The sequence below is a fragment of the Choloepus didactylus genome, chromosome 2, assembly GCF_015220235.1.
Source record: "Choloepus didactylus isolate mChoDid1 chromosome 2, mChoDid1.pri, whole genome shotgun sequence".
Taxonomy (NCBI): Eukaryota; Metazoa; Chordata; class Mammalia; order Pilosa; family Megalonychidae; genus Choloepus; species Choloepus didactylus.
Genome location: NC_051308.1, coordinates 109,451,159 through 109,464,904, shown reverse-complemented (window position 1 = coordinate 109,464,904; position 13,746 = coordinate 109,451,159). Strand labels below are relative to the sequence as shown.

The 13,746-nt window shown below is 49.1% G+C and overlaps 2 protein-coding genes across 12 annotated transcripts in view; one reads left to right on the top strand and one right to left on the bottom strand.

Moving 5' to 3' along the window:
• Positions 1-6,354: 6,354 nt before the first annotated feature.
• On the top strand, positions 6,355-7,575 carry RXFP4 (relaxin family peptide/INSL5 receptor 4). Its single transcript, XM_037825765.1, has one exon. It carries the CDS (start codon positions 6,442-6,444, stop codon positions 7,573-7,575), a length of 1,134 nt encoding a protein of 377 aa, XP_037681693.1. The 5' UTR covers positions 6,355-6,441.
• A 1,523-nt stretch (positions 7,576-9,098) lies between these two features.
• Positions 9,099-13,746, bottom strand: part of ARHGEF2 (Rho/Rac guanine nucleotide exchange factor 2) — a 38,022-nt gene continuing 33,374 nt past the window's right edge. For 9 of the 11 annotated variants that reach the window (XM_037825755.1, XM_037825762.1, XM_037825756.1 and 6 more), the window contains 3 exons: positions 13,126-13,569; positions 12,595-12,778; positions 10,834-12,003 (listed from right to left, as the gene is read on the bottom strand). In XM_037825755.1, the coding sequence (XP_037681683.1) occupies positions 11,930-12,003; positions 12,595-12,778; positions 13,126-13,569 (702 nt within the window). In that variant the 3' untranslated portion in view covers positions 10,834-11,929. Of the gene's footprint in view, positions 9,301-10,833; positions 12,004-12,594; positions 12,779-13,125; positions 13,570-13,746 lie in introns of those variants that run through there. The other 2 variants (XR_005215208.1, XR_005215207.1) reach the window with 2 other exon arrangements.

Here is a 13,746-nt window from a genome sequence, read left to right as displayed (position 1 = left end):
CTGCAAACGTTTCTTCATGCTACTTTGTAATCCCTCTCTCCTGCCTACCTTGTTCCACCAACCCCACCACCACCACCTCCCCAGGTAATCACTGATCTGGTTTCTGTCACTATAAATTAGTTTGCATATTCTAGACTTTTTAATGAATCAACAGAATCATACAGTATATTCTTTTTTCTGTGTGGCTTCTTTCACTCAGCATAATTATTTTGAGATTCATTCATGTTGTTGCATAAATCGATAATAATTCTTTCCCTTTTATTATTGAGTAGTATTCTGTTGTATGGATATACCACAATTTGTTTATCCATTCACCTGTTGGTGGATAATTGGGTTATCCCATTGAGTTGTTTCTACTTTTAAGTTACTTCAAATAAAGCTACTGTGAACATTTACATACTTTTATTTCTCTTGAGTAAAGGCCTAGGAGTAGAATGGCTAGGCCATACTGTAGGTGTGTGTTTAACTTTTTGAGAAACTGCCGTTTTTTCTAAAGTTATTATGATGTTTTACATTCCCAATAGTAGTGCATGAAAGTTCCAGTTGCCTCACATCTGCACCAACACTTGGTATAGTCAAACTTTTTAATTTTAGACATTTTAATAGGAAGGTAGTAATATCTCCTTGTGGTTTTAATTTGTATTTCCCTAATGGCTAATGATGTTGTGTATCTTCTCATGTGCTTATTTGCTATCCCTGTATCTTCTTTGGTGAAGTAACAGTTCAAATCTTTTGCCCTTTTTTTGCTTTGTTTTTGTTTTAAATTCAGTTTTATTGAGATATATTCACATACCATACAATCGTCCACAGTGCACAGTTCACAATACCATCATATAGTTGTGCATTCATCACCACAATTTTGAACATTTTCATTACTCCAAAAAAAAAGTAATAAAAATAAAAGTAAAAAAGAACACCTAAAATATCCCATTGCCCCCATCCCACCCTATTCTCATTTAATTTTTGTCCCTGTTTTTCTACTCATCTGTCCATACACTGGATAAAGGGTGTGAGCTGCAGGTTTTCACAATCACAGTCACACCGTGTAAGCTACATAGTTATGCAATCGTCTTCAGAATCAAAACTACTGGGTTGCATTTTAACAGTTTCAGGTATTTCCTTCTAGCTATTCCAATACACTAAAACCTAAAAAGAGACATCTATATAACACATAAGAATCCCCTCCAGAATGACCTCTCGACTCCATTTGAAATCTCTCAGCCACTGAAACTTTGTTTCATTTAGCGTCTCCCTTTTGGTCAAGAAGATTTTCTCAATCCCACGATGCCGGGTCCAGGCTCATCCCTGGGAACCATGTTCTGTGTTGCCAGGGAGATTTACACCCCTGGGAGTCAGGTCCCACGTAGGGGGAGGGAAGTGAGTTTACCTGCTGAGTGGTCTTAGGCCACATCTGAGTAAAAAAGAGGTTCTCTGGATTTGCCCATTTTTAAAGAAAGTTTTTCTCCTTATTATTGTATTTGAGAGTTCTTTATGAATTGCAGTTACAACTCCTTTATCAGATATGTGATTTGCAAATTTTTTCTCTCATTCTGTGGCTTATCCATTCATTCTCTTAACAGTGCTTTTCAAAGAGCAGAAGTTCTTAATTTTGATGAAGTCCAATTTACCTTTTTTTTTTTTCTTTTATAAGGTTTGTGCTTTGGGCGTGGTATCTAAGAAATTTTTGCCTAACCCAAGGTCACAAAGATTTTCTCCTTTGTTTTCTTCTGGAAGTTTTGGAGTCTTAGGTTTTTTACATGTGGATCTAGGATCCATTTTGAGTTACTTTTTATGCATGGTGTGATGTATGTACCAAAGTCTTTGCACCTTTACTGAAAATCAATTGGCCACAAATGCCTAGGTCTTTTTCTAGATTCTCAATTCTGCTTTATGTGTCTATCCTTTCACCAAAACCGGACTGTCTTGATTACTGTAGCATTATCGTAAGTCTTGAAATCATATAGTGTGGGTACACCAACTTTATGTTTTTTCAATAACTAAATATTTTTGGCATCCAGATTTTAAGCTCATACGTACTTGCATAAAATAATTAAAATTCTCTTCTATTGAGTAACTGTTCAAAATTGCATGCTAGTTCAACTGTTCCCCTTTTCATTTTCTATTTACAATCTAAGGCTCACACTGTCTTTTCATAATCACAGTTGTTAGCACCAAGAAGAAAACAGCTGCCGATTCCTTTCCTTACAGCAAATAGGCATTGTGTGTACACAAAACATGTTGGACAGGTTCATGTTTAAATTATTGCTTATTGGCAATGTTTGGTTAATTTTTTACAAAATCATTTTGGCTATTTTACAAAGTTGTTTGGCTATTTGTGTTTCCAAATGAATTTTAGAATCAGCTTGTCAATTTCTACAAAAAAAAAAAAAAACCTGTTAGAATTTTTATTGGAATTGTGTTGAATCTACAAACCAATTGTGAGGAGAATTGACACCTTAACAATACTGAGTCTTCCAATCAATGACATTGTATGTCCTTCCATGCATTTAGAATTTCTTTAATTTATCTCGGTAGTGTTTTGTAGTTTTCAGTGTACGGGTACAACACATCTTCTGTCAGATTTATCCCTAAGCATTTTATATTTTTGATGCCCTGCCAGTTGTATTTTAATTTGGAAATTAAAAGAGATGTATCAAACATTGGGACTGGCGGTTTGATGTGCTGAGCCCTCGATCATGGGTCTTGCCCTTATGAAGTTCGTTACCACAAAGGAGAGTCTAAACTTGCATGTAGTTGTCCCTAAGAGTCTCCCCCTGAGTACCTCTTTGTTGCTCAGATGTGGCCCTCTCTCTCTCTAACTGAGCCATCTTGACAGGTGAACTTGCTGCCCTCCCCACTACGTGGGACCCGACTCCCAGGGTTGTAAATCTCCCTGGCAATGCAGAATATGACTCCCGGGGATGAATGTGGACCTGGCATCATGGGACTGAGAGTATCTTCTTGACCAAAAGGGGGATGCAAAATGAGATGAAATAGTTTCAGTGGCTGAGAGATTTCAAATGGAGTCGAGATGTCCCTCTGGTGGACATTCTTATGCACTATATAGATAACACCTCTTGGGTTTTAATGTATTGGAATAGCTAGAAGTAAACACCTGAAACTACCAAACTCCAACCCAGCAGTCTGGACTCCTGAAGACAATTATATAATAATGTAGATTACAAGGGGTGACAGTGTGATTGTGAAGACCTTGTGGATCACACCCCCTTTATCTAGTGTATGGATGAGTAGAAAAATGGGGATGAAAACAAAAGGACAAATGGGGTGGGATGGGGGGACGATTTGGGTGTTCTTTTTTCACTTTTATTTTTTATTCTTGTTCTGGTTCTTTCTGATGTAAGGAAAATGTTCAGAGATGGATTGTGGTGATGAACACATAACTATGTTATCATACTGTGGACAGTGGATTGTATACCATGGATGATTGTATGGTGTGTGAATGTATTTCAATAAAACTGAATTTAATTAAAAAAAAAGAGAGAGAGATGTATCACTCTCGCTACCTTTTCATTTTTCTGTAAATCCAAAATTATTCCAAAATAAAAAGTTTATTAAACAGAAAGGGAGAAAGAGAATTTGTCCCTGAACATTGGAGCTTTCCATACCCATTACCAAGACTGGAGGATTTTATCCAGTAAATTTCAGCTGGCATGAGAAAGAGCAGAGATGGTGGCTGATTGGGTTGATGTGAGGTTAGGGATTTTGGGTTAGGGGCAGGTCTCCTTGTCTTGCCATGGGTAGTCAGTCTCTCCCAAGGACTGGGCTCTGTCCTTTCTGCTACAAATGCAAATGCAAAGCTTCCTCCTCTTTGTGCTCTGCAGAGGGATATCTCAGCCCCTCCTGCTTCCATTCCTAATCCCACTTTGGAGACTCCATATCCTAGGCTTTTGAGTGCAAGAAGAGGGAAGTAGGGCTGGAAGGACACATGGGCTGAGAGAGGGGTGGATGTTCAGGTAACTGAGGGGAAGGCCTGGACTTCAGAAGGCCTTTCCATGTGAGTCATACACCATGATCTACCACTACAGAACCTTGGACTCTGAGACAGAAAATGGGGCTGGCAAAGTGTGGCTCTAAAAGGTAATATGAACATGAGTGATAGTGAAGGCATTTTTGTTGGATCCATTTCCTCCTCATCTCCCAGAAGTTGTGAATGAACTGCTCCATCCCTCTGTGCACTTTCTGCTGCTGTTTTCCTCGGCAGCCTGGGAGCATCCCAAGAATAGGGATTAGCAATCCTGGTGCTCAGGAAGGGGGAAGGGATTATGGATGGAAACAGAAGCCTAACAGGCATCATGATGTAGTAGAAAGAGCCATATTCCAGGAGTCAAGAGACCTGTTCAAACCCCGACTCCACCACCCTGGTAGCCTTGGGTAAGTCATGTTCACTCTCTATAAAATGAGAAGTTGAACTAGATGTTCTCAATTATTCCTTCTATCCTAAAAAGTTTATTGTTTGCTATGTGGAGAGGAGCATGTTTTATTTGTTTTTGTCTCCCTAGCACCGAGTACAGTGCCTGGCACTGTAGTAAGGGTTCAGGAAATGCTGTGGTTAGTGATTGAATGAATGAATGAAAAGAAAAATGAAAGAAAGAATAGAAAAATGAAAGGGCTCAAAATGAAGTTCTTAGACAGGACCAGCCAGTGGCATCACCTCTTTACATTATCACAAGGGGGTGTTGATAGACTCAGACCAGGGGAAATGAACTAAGGTAAAAAAGAAATGATCTGAGGAGCAGATCCTTTACATGGACAGCAGAACCCTGGAACTGTGGCCCAGCTACCTTTCTCCAAGTCAAGAGGAAATAAGTCCAAAGCATTAAACACACATTTTCGCTACCAGACCGGCAAGGTGATTGTGGGTGGGTGGGAGAAGACACATGGCCCAGGGAGACAGTGACTGGTATCAAGGCACACTTGCCTGCCTCGGGCTGGGCACTCCCCTTCTGCCACCCCCTTCACACCCATCCGTTGTGAACAACCCAAACATCCCGGCACCCAGCCTGGATTCCTCTCACTTATGGGTTCATCGAACCCACTTCTGATTCTTGATCGGGAAGAGCCCTTTCCTCCTCCCCCAGCCCTCTGAGGGAACTGAAGAGCAAACATTTTCTTAATTAGCCAGCAGAGGGCAAGAAAGTGTTGAATATGTTGGCCTCTTTGAGAAAGCCTCACCCTCTCACCTCCCCACCTCCTGCCTTCCCTTCTGTCCCATCACAGCTCCTGCAGTGGGTAGGGATGTGGGCATGAAAGGGGAGGACCCAATGAGGCATTTTTTCCAGTTTGGACTGAGATCATGGGGAGACGGGATAAGGTGTGGTGAGGGTGTGTCTTAAGACGCATAGCTCTGAAATGAAGTTTGGGGTTTGGAGGAGAGAGTGGGGGTACCATTGAGTTCTGGCAGGAAAGGGTGAAAGGGCAGTGTGGGTGATAGGGATGAGCAGGACTACTTCATTACCGGGAGTAGGAAGAGAACTGAGGGCACGGCCCAGGACCACTCGGATCCTCACAGGCCCAGTGTTCCCAGTGGGGGAGGGAACAGGAAGCTGTGACTTCCTCTCCCCTCTCCCTCCCTGCCCTTAGCCTCAAGGTCACTTGATGCTGAGATTAACTCCAACCTCTGTTTTAGTTGGCACCGATCCCTGGGCCTGATAATAGCTGCTCAGTATATGCTGCTCCCTTCCACAGAACGCCCCAAACTCCTCCTCTAAATAATTGTTCATGCAAATAGCGACATAAATGGTACCTTTTCACATGTATTATATCCTTTCAATACACCAATCCTGTGAAGAAGAGACTTTAATCTCAAATTTTTAAGCGAGTTACGTGAGGCTCAAGGAAATTAAGTGAGGCTCAGGGGAGTTAAGGGACTCATCTGAAGTCCCACAGTGACACCTGGGATTCCAGAACCTCTGCTCTTTCCTCTCCCCATCAGCCATTCTGAGTCCCTGCTTTCTATGCCCCCTCCTGGGCACCTTCCCCTGGGCTCCATGGAAGCACTTTCTGCAGAGGGGTGTGTGTGTGTGTGTCTCTGCACGCTGTTAGGAACAGAGGGGGCTTCAGTTTGGTTCCAGTCATCTGTGAGATGGGGTATCTCTAGCCCTCTCCCTGGGGTGGAGGCTTGGGGCAGTCCTACACGGTGGGACAACTCCCGCTTCTCCCCTGCCTCTCTGCTGTATACAGCCTTTCAGGTACACACACACACATTCTAGAGCGTGGGACCTCCCTTGCCTTGCCCCACCCACCACCAATCCTGACCAACAGGGAAGGGGCAGGTTGTTTCCTCACACTCCTCCCCCTGAGGTATGGGTGTGGGCTGGGGCTCCTGGCAGGTAGAGGCCCTAAGAGAGGCACTCAGTCTCCAGGGCTGGCAGGCATCCGCTGGCCCCTCTGCTGGGCACCACCGACCTCTGATGCCCCGCAATGCCCACACCCCATGTCTCTGCCCCCCTGCCCACGCCCTTTTGGGGCAACACCTCTGGGGGCAGCGTGCTGAGTGCTGATGATGCCGCCATGCCTGTTGACTCCCTAGCCCTGAGGGTGGTGGTTGCCCTGGCCTATGGGCTAGTGGGGGCCATCGGCTTGCTGGGAAATTTGGCTGTGCTGTGGGTGCTGGGACACTGTGCTCGGCGAGCCCCCCGCCGGCCTTCCGACACCTTCGTCTTCAACCTGGCTCTGGCGGACCTGGGGCTGGCATTCACTCTCCCCTTCTGGGCGGCCGAGTCAGCGCTGGACTTCCACTGGCCCTTCGGGGGTGCCCTCTGCAAGATGGTCCTGACAGCCACTGTCCTCAACGTCTACGCCAGCATCTTCCTCATCACAGCGCTGAGCGTTGCCCGCTACTGGGTGGTGGCCATGGCCACAGGGCCAGCCACCCACCTCTCGCTCTTCTGGGCCCGCGTGGCCACCCTGGCAGTCTGGGGAGTGGCTGCCCTGGCAACGCTGCCCACGGCTGTCTTTGGGGCCGAGGGTGAGATGTGGGGCGTGCATCTGTGCTTGCTGCGCTTCCCCAGCAGGTACTGGCTGGGGGCCTACCACCTGCAGAGGGTGGTGCTGGCCTTTATCGTGCCCCTGGGCATCATCACCACCAGCTACCTGCTCCTGCTGGCCTTCCTGCGGCGGCGACGGCGGCAACGGCGGCGACGGCGGCATGGCCAGGCTGTGGCCCGCTCCATCCACATTCTGGTGGCCTCCTTCTTCCTCTGCTGGTTCCCCAACCACGTGGTCACTCTGTGGGGCGTCTTGGTGAAGTTTGACCTGGTGCCCTGGGACAGCACTTTCTACACCCTCCACACCTACGTCTTCCCTGTTGCCACCTGCCTGGCACACAGCAACAGCTGCCTCAACCCCGTGCTGTACTATCTTCTCCGGCAGGAGCCCCGGCAGGCCCTGCTGGACACTTTCAGGGATCTGCGAGCGAGACTGCAGCCCCAGGGCCAGGACAGGGTGGAGCAGGTGGCCCTAAAGGAGGTAGGCAGGTGGTGGGTGACAAGCACCCCCCAGGAGAGTGGGCCTTCCACCATGCTCACCAACCTGGACAAGGGGACACCTGGGTGAAGGGAGGGCAAGCCGTACACCCTCCTCTTCCATGGTCCAGGCATCCTAGAGAGAGGCTGGCCTCTCTGCCAGGCTGCAATGATCTCAGAGAAAAGTCTGATCTTTGATCCCCAATCTATGGGTGTGGTGGAATGGGGAAGGCCAAGGCCCAGTTCAGAGCTGAGCATGATAAAGCTTAGGTCTCTATTTGAGGTTTGGGGTGGGGAAGGACAATCCACCAATAAACTTCTGGATGGTCCACAAATTGTCTTCACCTTTTCTCCCAGCACCACCTCAAGATCAATGTGACACAAAAGGAATCCTGACCTCATTTGTGCCTCTTGTAAGCATTCCTAAGAAATTTTCCCTTACAGCTAATGGAGTAGAAGTCAGTGCCCATTTCTTCTGTCTGCCTTCTCCACCTCCATCTCAAAATGGAGTGTGCCCTTATCCTTTTCTGGTACCAAGGCTCAGAAATGCTGTCTTCCCCTGGCCATCTCCACCTCTTACCATTTCAGTGGTGCCCCAAGAAACCTGGCACCTGCAGAGGTCTCGGTGGCAAAAGCTGTAGTTCCTTGCAGGGAGATGCCAGATGTGGGGTCTTGCTGGATCCTTGACATCTGGCAGGCCCTGGCTGGGCGCACCCAGATGTCTCTTCATAAATCAGGATTTGAAGGGAGAAGATGACAAATCAAGGATGTGGGTGGGACATGGGAAGGTGAGAGACGCAGACGGGTTGGGAGAAGAGGAGGCTGAAGGTAGGGCCAGAGAAGTGGATGGAAACCACAGGAAGGGGTACCAGTCTTCCTCCCTGCCCTGAGGAGTATCAGCTCGGATGAGAGCGCCTAGATTCACACCCTAGCTCTACTCTAACTAGCTGAGGGACCTGAGACAAGTTACTTTGCTCCTCTATACCTGTTTTCTCATCTGTAAAATGGGCTATTGTGAGGATAAAACAGTGCCCGAAATACAGTGTTAGCTAGTATTCCTACACCCCTTGTAAAGTGGAGGCAAAAGGAAAAAAGTAAAGAAGGGGGGCAAGCTGGGAGCCAGGACAGGGGAGCCATGAAGGTCTCTTCTGGAATGGTGTGTGCTCTGAAGCGCAGCAAAAGGAGCACCTCACATAAAGAACTGAGGGGTTGGCCCCTCGAGCCCTGCTTGAAGGTGTACGCTTCAGGCTAGGGGCTCCCATTCCCCTTTGACTTCCATATCCACAGAACCTGCAATGATTGTTAGCGATGTCAGCCAGCAGAAGGAACTTTCTGGGAGCAGCCCCTGGAAAGGGGAAGGTAGGTGGCAGAGGGAAGATGGGCTGGAGTTCCCACTCGCATGGCTCCTGGGGACCAAGCCTCTCTGGCGTGCCTGGTAACCAGGGCGAATCTGGTCCCTCGAGGTCCCAGAGCACCAAGCAGGAGCAGTGCCTCCTCGCAGGCAGAGCCCCCACTTTGGAGAGGGAGGCCAGTGTCCCTACCCAGCTCCACCCAGTTGCTGTACAGAAGAGGCCAAAGCCACCTGATTCACAACATATCAAGCAATATTAGAGATTTAATTAGCCTCTAGATGTTTAATTTCCTTTTTGATAATGTTTAAACAGGTCCCAAAACTAGGTCTGTTCCCAACCAATACAGGAGGATGGAAAATCTTCCCCCCACCTAAGTTGCCCCTTCCAACCCCCAGCAGCTCCTCTGATGGCCTTGCTGGGCTCCGGATATTGGCTCCTCTGGGGGCATCTCTGCTTTATGGGACCTGGAGGTAAATATTGACGGAGTTTAAACAGGTCCAAGTCAGAGATGCACAAATGCACATAGACCCATCCTTGGAGGGGAGTGGGGGAGCAAGAGGAAGGGTATGGGCAATGGAGGCATGCTCGGAGCTCCTCTCAATGTAAAGAAGGAAACGTGGCAGACAGAAGCTGGAGCACGAAACTAGAGCGCTTTGAAACTGCAACAGGAGAGGCTGAAGTTATGACTGTGAGTTCTCCTAAGTGGGATTAGGAAGGGGACAATGGACAGAATGGTGACAATATGATGGGACTTGTCAGGAAAAGTCACATCAGAGAAATTATTTGATATCCTGTATCAGGGCCAAGGCCTGGGGGGCTGGTGCTCCCCAGCAAGCTGTGGGCTTCTCCACACCCACTCTGGGATCCATGTCTTCAGGTTTCCTGTTTCTCTCCTGACCAGCAGCATGCCTCCCTGGTCCCTTTCTCAGTGGTCTTTGGATGCTGTCTCATGCCTCCCCACCCCAGGCTTGTCTTCCTCCCTCCACTCCTCCTTTACAGCTTTGGATCCTAGCTGCCTCTAGGTGACGTGGCAGACAGCTGCTGAGCTGTGTGTCAGGGTGTGTGGAACTTGGAATTCTGGTATTTTTAGGCAAGGTAGACAAGGAGAGGAAGTGAAAGGCCGGGACTAAGGTGACTGGCCCCTTCCAGCCTGCTGGAAATCTTTCTGAGCCCAGGTTTCTCTGTAAAATGAGAACAACCTGCCACACGGGATTTCTGGAACGGGTGGAACAATAACTGGTAAAGGCTAGATGCTGGTCAGTTGAGGAGAGTTACAGGAATGGAGGACACTGGCTGCTCTGTCACACCTGCCCCCATGCAATTTCAATTCCTCTTTCTAGCTGAGCTCCTGCCTGGGGCCTGAGCACCGTTCTTCTCATCTCACCCCACAGGCAACAAGGGGGATATGTGCAGACGTGCACCAGCATTTATACAACCCTAGACTCTCTTGCTCCCTTTCTCTCCTCCACCTACAGCCCCATGGCAGGCTATCAACCAGAAACAGGAAGTAAAACTAACCAAAAACAAGAACTGAAACCAACTAATCTCTCACTGCCTCTAGAAAAGGTAAAGAGCAAATGAGCAGTTCCGATGAGGGGAACCATTTTAAGAAGTCACAAAGGGCCCTGACACTGTGGAGAACAGGGGCAGGGTGGTGGCTGAATGACACTGGGGACGGGGTAGCAGGAACTGTGCCAAGATGGGCTGATGCGATTTTGGAGCACGGCAAACAAATGAGATGAAAACAAGTTTTCTAATATTGGAATCCTCAACTCTGTCACTGAAACCCAACTGAATGTGCCCCTTTATTTTTATCCATGTATTCGTGAATATCCCAGCACCTCATTCCAAGAAAGATTTGCAGCAGCTTCCTTTGTTAACTGCCCCTCTTAAAGAGGAAAAGGCTTTCTCTTTCAGAGGAACCTAGGTCCCTCCCTGGCTTTCCCACTCTCATCTCCCCTTAGGTAGACATCGAGACATTGTGAGACAGCACCTCATGGGGTTCCAGGTTTTTTAATTTTCCCTGCTCGATTTTTTTTTTTTTTTTTTTACAATCAAATTGGCAGAAAAATGGCTGGGACTGTTGGGCATTGGAGGTCCATTGAAAAATCCCCAAAATTCACGCTGAGGTTTCAGGTCATGGTTGCTGAGGCGGCAGGTGAGATTAGGGTTCGTAGAGATTTCCCATCCCACCCTAAAACTTCTTTTTCCAAATGGCTTGGGAAGAGGTCAGAATAGATCCCCATTACTGTTGCTGAGGGGAGAAGACACTTCCCCTCCCTCCTCCACCCCTGGAGTTCTTCAGAGATGTGGAGATAGAAGGCTGCGGTCTCTAATTGCCTACAATCTTTTCTTAAAAATATAAAACACGTGCAGTTGGCTTTGGTACAAAAAGAAAAACAAAACAAAACAAAACATTCTGGTCCCTGTGGGTTTTTTCCCTCACCCCCAAACAAACCAGGAAGACCACCCCAACCTCTATTCCATCAATTCTGGGAAGCCAGGTTATCTCCCTGGGGTTTCCACAGAGGACAGAGAGAAGGGAGAAACAGCAGTAAGAGGCTGAGAGGGGAGGGGAGAGGGACACGGCCCTGCCCACACCCCTTCTTAAAGGGGCAGTGGGGTCCTGTGGCTGCAGCCTCCCCTCAAAGATGGGTGTTGTCAGGGAGGGGTGTTAGGGCTACAACCCAGCAGTTGCACAGATAAGCCCAAATATACCCCAGTAGTGCTGAAGGACAAGGCTCCCCTCCCCCGAATCCCTATGGCTTGGTTCCCATGTCCCTGGTCCTTTAAATCTCCCCTTTCCCCCCATAACTAATAAACAATAAATAAATAAATTTTCCTAAAGTAGAGGGAAGAAGGTATGAAAAATTGGCATCCGTGGTGTTCCTTCCGGATGCCACCAGGGGGCACTGTGGCCTAAATCCCCCAGCTTCCTAAAGGGCCCCAGGTATCCAAGGATACCAAGAGCTGGCAAGGATAATCAGCAGTTCTTTCAAATGTTCCCTCACCATTGGCAGATTGAAGTCCCCAAGGTTTGCCCCCCTCAGCAATGTTCTTCAGGGGGACACAGGGCAGGGGGGAAGGGCCCCCTTAACTCTCTGAAGCTACAGGCTCCCCGTCGCGGCTCTCCGTCTCCTCCGGGATGTCCTGCATTCGGGTGAAGTCTGAAGTGGGGACAGAGCAAGGCCAGTGAGTGAGCAGAGGATCCCCTGAGGAATTGCACCTGCATACTAAGGCCTCCCCATCAGGGGCTGAGGAGCTCAGCGGGCTGTGGGGGGTGGCACAGGGTCTGTAAATCCTTGGGTGAGGGAAAAACCCATCAACAGAGGAAGCACTGTACCCACACATAGGTGCTTTGTATGCCTGTTAAGGATACGAAGATACAATTTGATTAATAAAATACAAAATATTGGTTTGGGACTATATTCTAGTTTCTGGACCAACTATAAGAACTTGGAGATCTTTAATGTTTTTGTACTTTAAAAATCTATTTCTACTTGAAAAGGTTGGGAATCACTAACCCATTGGAGAGGAGGAGGGCCCTAGAATTCCACCATCCCTTTCACCATCAGACAAAACAGGAAGTCCTCTCTCTGCCCTCCCAAGAATTATCGCAAACCTCGGCACTGACGTCAACTAGGGCCCATCCTAAATTTTCCTGTGCTCCAGGATGCAGGCACCATTTGGAAGCCACAGCCAGAGGGTCTGTACCCCACTGCACCCCACCTCTACCCCATTTCTCCAACAGGTTTCACCTCGTGGACTGTGGGGCGGAGACAGGCGGCTGCTTCCTTCCTCCTCGCTGCCGGTGTCAGGATCACTGCTGTCCTGCAGCCGCTCCTCGGGGCTGCCCAGCTCCTGCCTCTCTCGGTCCTCAAAGGGCCGGTGGACGGAGCGAATCGCCACAGACAGATCCAGGCGGTCGTGGCCTCGGCTGGGCTGCGGGAGCGAGCAGGCAAAGCAGCAGGCCGGGGAATGAGCAGCGTGAAAACCACAGGCTCTGCTCACCTGGAGGCTCTCTCCACTGCAGCTCACCAAAGACCCCCTATCAGTCGAGCCACCACCGTTTCCTTGTACAGCTACTACCAAGTCCTTTTCCTCCAACACCCACCCCTGCCCCCATTCTAAATTTCTTTTCAATTCTTCCACCAATATCCTATATCCTTCAAGTTTGTTGCCTGGTTTCATGGGCTGCAATTTCCAAGAGCCCAGTTTCTTTCAGGTTCTCTCATGCACCCTTATGCCCACCTCAGGTCAATTCATTTACTCATTCGGAACTTCCTTACCTGTGGGGGCGTGAAGCTCAAGTAGAGGGCATCGCCTGCAGGGAGGCTACGGCGCCGAGGATCCAGAGGCCTGCGGGCCCAGGGGGCCTCAGCTGGGAGTGGCTCGGTCTGGCCCAAGGCGGCCAGCTGCCTGCGGGCCTCTTCGGCCTCCCGCTCCAGCAGAGCCCGGGCCTGCTCGCTCTCCCGGAGCCGGGCTTCCAGGCTGCCGGCCTCCGTCGCCCGCTCCTCGCCCAGCCGCCGGCAGCGCCGCAGCTCCTCCTGCAGCAGTGCGTGTTGCCGCTGCAGCAGTGCCAGTTCAGTGGCCTGCTTTTCAGGAGCCACAGGGGCAGCCCCAGCCCTGCCAGTCTCCCCATCCCTGGAGTTGGCTCGGGACAGCTTCTCCCGCCGCTCAGGGCCCTCAGGGAACCGGGCTTCCATCAAAGTGTCCTGCTGGGCCACAGCCGCCTGGGGGCAGAATGGGCATAGATGGGTATATCAGCCCCCCTCATTTCCTTCTACCCCTTGCGCTCACCCCCAGGGCCCAAGCCATCATTCCTGGGGAGCTTGCATTAGGGAATGCTTAGAAAGGCTGGTAAGGATGACCCAACCCTCCTAAATGGGGACCTCTGGTCTGACTTCTCC

What these genes read in the sequence shown, in the direction of transcription:
- RXFP4 (XM_037825765.1), top strand. Translation starts at nt 6,442, where the DNA reads ATGCCCACACCCCATGTCTCTGCCCCCCTGCCCACGCCCTTTTGGGGC.